The following is a 9,631-nucleotide window of genomic DNA, read 5'->3' on the forward strand; positions in this document are numbered from 1 at the left end:
ATCAAATACAGTATTTGTTATATATATGTAGTATTGAGAAATATATGTTAATATAATCGCTCCAATTACTGTAAATTTAGGCTTAATTGTCTGTATTTTCATTTATTGAAGTATCTAAAAATTTAGCTGAATACAGATCTGAAAATAATTTTGTTAGACCATCAAAATAATTATGTTGAATGTTTAAGCAAGATGAACAATGTTGCAAAAACTTTTGACATCTAGCAATCATTTTAAGCTTCCTATATAATTATTTTGATGGTCCAACAAAATTATTTTTAAATCTATTTCTAAAGTTAAATTTTTAGATCCTTTCAAAACTTTCTTTTGTATACATGCCATTTCTAGCTAAATACATATAATAGAATTAACTTTCTATAAATCTCAATATTGAAATAAAAAGCCAAGAGTGATTCTGCATGCGTGAGAAATTTTTCTAATTTTGCCAGAAATCTTCACAGAAGAAACAATTTCACTGAAGTACTAAAAATTGCACTAGATACAGATCTGAAAATAATTTTGTTGAATCATCAAAATCATTACATAAGAATCTCAAGCATGATGAGCAATGCTGTAAAAAGTTTTGACATTCTAGCAACTAGCTTGAGCGTGTTATATAATTATTTTGGTGTTGCAACACAATTATTTTGAGATCTGTATCTAGTTAAATTTTTATATATTTCAACAAAATCATCCTTTCTGTGTTGAGATGTAACGAACACGAGTTTCGCTTTGACGTCTCTTAGATGTAACTCACGAAGAAAATAATTAGAGAAAATAATTAGAGAAGAAAACTTCTCGATGATAAATCGTCGTATAAAAGTGCAGATACAATAGAAGGAATAAAAAATTTATTTTCTTTAGAATAACGATTTCAACCTGTCAGAAATTGGATACACTGGAATATACAGTTTCTGATAGGTTGAAATCGTTATTCCTTATTTTAAGAATTATTTGCTAGCTATATAAGTTAACTTATGATGTAAGTTCAATATAATGATTTACGCAGATTTATAAATTGTCACTTACCATAAAGGTTAAATTTGAGTTAATTTTAATAACACATAAGTTATATGCATCCGGTAAATCATTAAAAACAAACATTGTAATTATTGTGTTGAACTTTACAGGTTACGGTAATAAGTTAACAATTTACGGTCAGCATAAATGATCCTTTATTCATTCTTTTATATCTGTATTCTTACACAACGATTTATTAACGAAAAGTAAATCCTTAATTTGTACGGGAATACAGATGACGCATTTCAATGAGTGATGCCGAACAATAGCAGGCGAACGCGCCTGAATGTATATCAAAAACTACACGCGTTAATTCACTTCGCTATTTTAATTAAGGTTAATTAAATATTTCTAGGGGAGGATGCGAAAGAGCATTCCGTTACATCGAGTGGCGAATATCGAGGCTCCGTCACCACAGGCAGTATCGACCGAGCCACTCTCACTTTGAACTCTCTAATCGACGCGTTCGCAGTAATGATTTCGCGGTTAATGCTAATGCGCGGCAAACGGCGATCTTATTTCGGCATGTGTCCGAAACATTCGGAATATCTCTCTCATGCGCAAAAACCTGAATGATGCTCGCATGAAGAGCACTCCCGAGACTCGATTCTAATGCAGTGGTCACGCGATCATTCTCAGGAGATATGCTCGTTCGTCTGACATAATACTGACAGCTACTACTTCACCGGCAACCAACGGAAATGCACATCTTTCTGACAGAAAGACTATCAAGTTTTCGTTATATATTTGGACATGATGTTGGTTTGCTATTAGATTTGTGAACCTTGGAGTACATGATTACATGAAAAGAACGATTTTAATAAAATATCTAAAAATTTAGATATTTACACAGAGAATAAGATTATAAGTTTAATAAATGTAGTCATTGAAATACTCATAGAATAAATCGATTCTTTAAATTAAGAAATGTAACTGATTGCATTCAAACTAAAAAAATTTTTGAGATTAAACAAAATTTTGATTCAAAAAATCAAAATAAAATTATTATTTTAATAAAATAAACACAAATATTTTCGAATTCAAGTACATTATTTTCTCTGTGTAGATAGAAATAGATCTGAAGATAATTTTGGATCATTACACGGATGTAGGATTTGAGAATGGGTGTTAATTCAATTCTATTATTATAAAACAGCGATTTATTACATTAATGAATTCTTTTTTTTATATTTTAGAATTTTTTATTTCGAATAGAAAAAATATTAAATTTAAAAAATATTAAATCATACATAATTTTTTTTTTCTAAAAAAAAGTATAGTCACATATACAGTTATTAAAAACGAAATATGTAGTTCTTTAATATTGCTATTATTATTATTATTATATGTATACAAAATATTCATTATCATTTTTTTAAGAAAAAAAATTTAAAAAAGTTCAGAAAAAAGAACATAAAAAGAGATCTCATACCTTCTGTATAAGAAACATTGCTAGATATTATTAAAAATGTAATATTAAGCTAAAGTTAAATAAAAAAAAAAAAGAATAATGAATAAAGCAAAGATTATTCAATAAAATTTACAAAATTAAATTATGCGACGATCTTTTTTCCAAAGCGAATTAATACATCTTCAGGATTCACAATAATATCGCTGTGAATTAATATAAAAGCTATGCTATTCGGATAATCTAAACCTTTCTCTGGAGACACTCATGGACTATCAAAACAATTATATAGAAGACTCAAACATAATGAGCAATAATTGTAAAGTTTTTAATAAACATTTAAGCAATCTGCAAATTGAATGTCTCATATAATTATTTATAATCTAACAAAATTTTTAGATTTAATTACAAATTTTTAGATACTTTGCCAAACCATTTTTCTCATGTATTTTTTCATTTTGCGATTTCATGAATACACCTTAATATTTTAATTGTATTAATAACGAGAGTAAAAAATGTGTTTTGCCATTGTGTTGCAATATTTAGGTTATTGAATATTCCTTAATTCCCTGGATACGCTCAGGGAATCATTCAAATAATTAGAAAACTCAAGCATAATGAGCTATGCTATAAAACGAGCTAATGCTAAAAAATATTTAATTAACATTCAAATAACCAGACTGAACGTCTTATATAATTATTTTGACAAGCCAACAAAATTATTTCCAAATCTGTTATCCAGTTAAATTTTTAGATACTTCAGCAAAACATTTTTTCCCTCTTCGTTTTGCGATTCCATAGATACACCATAATATTTGTTGTATATCAATAATGAGGGAGAGAAACGAGCGTGTTTCAAATATGCTCTTCTGAATTCGTTCATGAACCATCAAAATAATTAATTATGTAAAAACTCAAGTATGCTGAAAGTTTTGACATTCAACCATATTAAGCGTACATTACATTACAATTATTTTACATAATTATAAATTTGATAATCCAACACAATTATTTTTAAATCTGTATAATTATAATTTTTTAGATACTTTCAGTAAAACCATTCTTTACGTATTCATATTCTTATTCGCATTTTGCGATTCCATGGATACATCCCAATGTTTTGATTGTATATCAAACAATGAAAGTGAGAAATGAGCGTGTTTTGTATGACACATAAAGATTTTCTTTTTATCTTTATACATGGCATCGCAATCTGTACCACCAATTTTATCCTCTTTTCCATCCACATTCATTACTTAGTTATATCTGGCTCAATCAATAGGCTATTATGAATGGATAATTGATTTATCGAAAAAAAAATGGGTGTACCTAGCTCATGCAATCGGGCTTTCATTTCGGATTACAATGGCATGGTGGGAGACACGCGTATCACGCATCACTGATCGTCGGCGGCATAATTGCGTGTAAAACGAATACGCACGTAGTTAATTACACATTATTTTAGCGTGACGTGCGCACACATCGTAAATAAAAAATGGAATGGAAATCTCATTCGTAATATTCGCGCAACATTAATTTTAATTATGACTTTCAGCGTAGAATCAAACTTCGTATATATTTAAAATCGAAAAAAACGAATAATATTCTGACGTTCTATATGTATATAGCTAAGTAAATATTTTATCTTCCATTGTACAAAGGACAATTCTGCCAATTAAGACATTTTTACGGATCGCTTCGTTCATGGCAGGAAACAATTTTATCCTTTGAAAGCATCTAACGAAGTATGAGCGCAGGTGTGCATCCAAAGTTCCTCGAAATTCGGTAAGTAAATTATTAACGAAAAGTGGAATGGTACATATTAACATAAACGTTAAAAGTTAAGTGTCTTTCTTAATGCTAAGCAGTTCGATGGTTGATGCTAAATTAAACTAGGAAATTTCTTCGAATTTATGTAAAACGCTTTCAAAGTACTGCATAAGAAACGTAGAAAATTTGGAAAGAAAATCTCTCGCGAACAGAAAGTATAACACAATAGCGAAGGATACAATCGTAATGTACAGCATAATTTCCAAGACATCCCATAGTCGTTCGGGACCATAATGCTTTTCTTCCAGGAGTTATCCTAGCAATTATTGTTTGCTCGCGAGCATACCGTTGCAAATAATAATGTCAAAATGCAAGTTAATTCACAAAAGTTGGTCAAAGTTGAAAAGCTTTACGCATAATTGATACAATTATTTCATAAGTTATCCCCGCTGCGCTGTGATATATTAGGAAGTTTTTGCAATAATGTGAATCCAGGTGAATGCTAGTCACATTAGTCTTTTCTTAATTAGTTGTTAAGAAGAAGATAACCTGACAATAGCATTAACCATATCTGGATAAATGGTGTTGCAAAAATTCCCTATTACCTATGTCATGTCTTAATTATCGTATGCGCAATCATTCACGGAGAAAAATATTTGGATGAATTCATTGGAATTCTGGTGAAAAATAAATGATCCAGAATTCTGATTGAATCTATCAGATTTCTGGTTAAATCTATTAGAATCTAATTGAGATAATTAATTAACATTCAGAAATTAATAAAACGCTGGAAGCACATTAAGTAATTTCTAAATAATTATTCCGTTCACAAATTTTATCGAATTTATCACGATAAATTACTTATGGCACTTCTGTCTGGATTCAAAGAGTTTTCATTTTCGCGGCAAGAGTTTCTAAAATTAAATCATCGTTATAAAATAAATAGGTATTGGGTGACAAACATTCGAGTGACAATACCATGCCGATACGATCAGTGGTGTAAAGTGGATCGACAATTATGCTTCATGACCTGTCAAGCACTCCACGACGATGAGAAGCAGGGATAGTTAAGCTTCCGAAGCAACATGTCGATGAATAAACGTATAATATATATATGTATATGTATTATATATATATATATATATATGATATTTATGTATATAATAATATAATTTTAACAAAATTATATAATTTATTATATTATATATAAACAAAGTAATCAGTTTTCCGTACAAACTCTGATAGTATGTTCTATAAAATAAAGATAAAAAAATATATATATAAACATAGATTTTTAAATGCTTTCACCGTATAAAAAGTGCAGTGTTTAAAATGTTTATATTTAAAACATTTTTGCAAAAAATATTAATAGTAAAAGATATTTCCATTTTAAACGTTTTAGTTTAGTGTTTTAAATCCAAATACATAGTGTTTTAATTATTGAAAAAAATTTAAAATTAAAACGTCTTTAAATTTAAAAAAAAAAGAGATAAGTATAAAACATTTTAATATCTTAAAATTAAATATTTCTTTTTTTGGTGTTATTAAAAAGTTTTAAAAAGTTTTAAAAAGTTACAACAAAAATATAAAATATGTAAAAACATTTTTATGTAAGTTTGCATTTCAAATTGCCGTCTGCTCATGTCAGTACAAGCTTGACATCGATGTAATTTTGAATTTGTCATCTTTTTTGCGAGGATAGAGGAAATCTTCATAGAAAGGTTATTTCTTCTACTCTAACTCAAAAAAAAATAAATAAATCCAAAATTACATTCAATCAAATTTGTATTAAAGAATGGAATTTAAATGCAAACTTAAAACGTAAAATTTTATTTTTTACACGTTTTATATTTATTTTTCTTATAACTTTTTAATAAAGTATTTATAAAGATCTATGCTTATGACATTTTTTTATTTCAGCTCACAGAACATACTGCCAAAACGTATAGAAAATTGGGGGAGGGGGGGGAGCCCTGTACACTATTAGTTGTATTATACTGCAAGCCACAACTTCGATTTTTATGAACACACCCGAGAGACAAAACTCGCGAAGGGTAATCCAAGCGTCGTCCAAGCGCGATGAAAAATTCAGGGTATTCTATTTCTTAATTATATTAGAAATTTAGCTCACGTTCTCTCGCGCAGGGAGGAAACTGACGCGGATGAAACTAAACTTCAAAAACCAATTTTCCCCGTCAATTAGAAATCGGAATCATGTCGATATCTTGTACCTTCCTCGCAGTAACGGCGAACATCGTTACCCTGAAACTTCCCGGAGGCGGAAAGGTACAATCGCGACGAGTGTCGTGCGACAACTGCGAACTAACTGCATTCAAAGCAAAGTCGAAGCATATATGTCCTCCTACGTTGAGAAAGCGGGAAACTAGACGGGGGCCGAGTCAGTGGCCGCGCAGACATTCTCGGTATGTGTCTACGAGAGAAAGAGGGAGAGAGAGAGAGAGAGAGAGAAAGAGAAGGAGATAGAGAGAAAGAGAAAGAGAAAGGCATAAAGAGGGAGAGAAATAGGGAACAAGAAAGTAAGACTCACCATCAGCAACTTGACCTTGTTAACCAAAGGGGACGTTGTAAGGAACTTGTTGACGGCCGTCAATATTTTCCCTTCCAACGTGGCAGCGCTTCCGGCGTCTTGTCTTCGCGAGCATCCGGGCCCGATGTCCGCCCCCTCGCCGGGACTGGGCAACAACTCCCGGCAGTCGCCTGACCCGAGATCCCTCTTCTTCAGCTCTTCCGGCGGGCCCTCGTGGCTCTGCTCTTCAGCTGCGCACCGTCGCACCCTCAACGATCGCGCTTAGCACGTGTCGGCATCAGAACTGGTGACCGGCTGATCCGGGGACGATTTCCCGAGCCCTTAGGGCATCCAGTGGGATTCGTTCACGTCACGTCTCGTTATCGAATGGAGAATTCCGTACAGAAACACCGCTGATGAACTTTAAGCCGACTAACCCCGTCCACCAACCTCTGTATCTTGCGGGAACTTCACGACTTCTCTGGATTCAATCACACTTCGCGCGGTACCAAACGAAGCAAGACTGGTACCAGCGTTGATCAACTATTTGTATTAATGGTAGATTAACTGACACGCCGAAGAATTTGTGCTCGCGCGTCGCTCTTGGATAATTGTTATCCGTAAGTTTAGTATGCTACACGTGATGCGCAATGATGAGGCTTTTGTGAACGACTCTCGCTTTTTTCTCTTTATCTTCGGATATCCCTTGTCCGAGAGATCACGATGTCATAGTTTTGAACGATGAATTGTCGATGGATACAGAGTGATGATAATGTTGTGCACGCGACGTCGGTCGCGAGCTTCCGGGTAGCTCTCACTCCTAGAGGTCCCGACAGTGGCGCGTTCTCGACGTGGACTGAAGTCCGGAACGGTCCAACGGATGCTGCGACTCGCTCCAGAGGCCGAAGAACGCGCGAGCGCGCGAGAGGAACGCGGCGTGCGAGATATGGAAGGGGGGAGGAAGAGGGAGCGATGGGGAAAGAGAGAGAGAGAGCGAGAGAGAGAAAGAGAGGGTGGGTATGAGATGTGAGAGGGAGGATTCTCTCGTGGAAAATGGGGAAACGAGATCTTCTATCTCTCTCCCCCTTTCTCTCTCTCTCTCTCTCTCTCTCTCTCTCTCTTTTTCTGTTTTTCTATATCTTTATCTCCGTCTCTGTTCCACGAAGAAGGGGTACAAGAGTGAGTTACAAGAGGGTTGTAGAGTCCTCTCAGGAGCTTGGAAATTCGGAATTTCGACGCCACTAGTTGCTGGTAAACCTCGTAGATTTTCGCGCTCAATGCGACTCCGGTTATTCCGTTCCGCATTTTCGCATCCCCTCCTTCTCCCACTTTATTTTTTTTTCTCTCCATTTCTCTTCATCTTTCCCAATAGGTTTACACGTGTTACAGGTTGGTTAGGTCGATGAATGTTTTTGTAGATATTATCGGAGAAATTGTACCGTCATGAATTTGACATGATTCAAAAAACCGTTCAGGTAGATACCGTCGATGTCATTCCCGCAGGAAAAAGAAAAACGTTAGAATGAATTTGATTTATATTTAGATTGCCACATGATATCGTGTTTGATTTTCAAATTGATAAATCGCTATGAGCTTCGGGCAGTGGTACATGAAATTATTGATTAAATTCGACTGAATGGAATTCATGGTTTTTCGTTTCGCGAAGAGAAGTGAAGCACGAGAAATCGCCGTGAAATCGAAAGATTGAAAGATTTTGCGGAACTGTTACGCGAGCAATATACTTTGTGCATATATAGAAAATAATCCATCGAGTTTTTATTCACGAGAATGCATCAATTTGCCAAACATATTTAAAATTGGCATTTCCGATATGTCGCCAATCAATCGTTAGTTCCGCTGTATGTGTTCTAAGAAAAAGAAATATAGCCAAATATATTCTTCTTCTTCGAATTAATCCGCACTATAGGCTTTCCCTGTTCAGTCCTTTATCCTATCAATCTAAAATAATCCTTATTTGTAAATTTGCTGTTAAGGGTGATATCCCTGTTAAGTAGGCCGAACATTCCCGTGAATTTAGAGGCTAAAGGATTTCAAATGATTAATGATGACCGGCCGAAATCGAGCGTTATCGAATTGTCAGTTAAAACTGGCAATTAACGGACTTCTACAGAAATCAACTTCCTTAGACAACCTCGAGGATATTACCTTCGTTAGCGACTGGCTATATTAAGTGTGAAACTGAAAATTAATCTACTAAGATCGATCGCAAAAAAAAGTTAACTCTAGAACGCTATCGTACATTTGACATGCAAATGGTTTAAGACATAGTCTATCTTCAGCAAGAAGCTATACTGTAACTATAAAAAGAGCAGAATGACCATCCCATACTGCACGTGTAAAAAAAACCGATATGTGAATATGAGAAAAAACTCTGTACTCTGACTGATGTGATGATGCATAGAAAAGAATAAAATATGCAATTATATTACTACAGTATTTAAAAGACTTTGGACTATACACATTAATTATTTCAAGATTGACAGTCTATTTATTCTTTCTTTCTTTTTTAATTAATAATTAAATTATTTATGTTTATAAAAGTCTAAATTATAAATATTTTGTCTATTATTATTGGTTTTACATTGATATATGTGGTTTTTCATAAACACTTCTTAGTCTATTTTACTTAATATTGTTTTTAATGTAATTACTCTTATGGGATTTCTGACACTAACATTATATCTCAATTTTTATTGTTTTCTTTGATGACTTACGTTTAATAAAAATTGATAATATTCTTATACCTTTAGATAAAAATAAATAAAAAGAAATAATTTTAAATTGAAATAATTTACACTAAATATGTATAATAATAATGCGTTTAAATAGCATTCATACATTTAGCAAATTTATAAAATGGGGAGTATTTTGGACACCTCACGAGA

The 9,631-nt window shown here is 33.0% G+C and overlaps 1 protein-coding gene across 1 annotated transcript in view; it reads right to left on the reverse strand.

The window, feature by feature from the left end:
• Positions 1–7,553, reverse strand: part of LOC108694584 (calmodulin-like) — a 100,682-nt gene extending 93,129 nt beyond the window's left edge. Inside the window, exon 1 of the mRNA XM_018204162.1 lies at positions 6,747–7,553. Within this exon, the coding sequence (XP_018059651.1) occupies positions 6,747–6,749 (3 nt within the window). The 5' untranslated portion in view covers positions 6,750–7,553. The remainder of the gene's footprint in view (positions 1–6,746) is intronic.
• Positions 7,554–9,631: the final 2,078 nt, after the last annotated feature.

Source organism: Atta colombica, unplaced genomic scaffold (genome assembly GCF_001594045.1).
Source record: "Atta colombica isolate Treedump-2 unplaced genomic scaffold, Acol1.0 scaffold120, whole genome shotgun sequence".
Classification (NCBI taxonomy): Eukaryota; Metazoa; Arthropoda; class Insecta; order Hymenoptera; family Formicidae; genus Atta; species Atta colombica.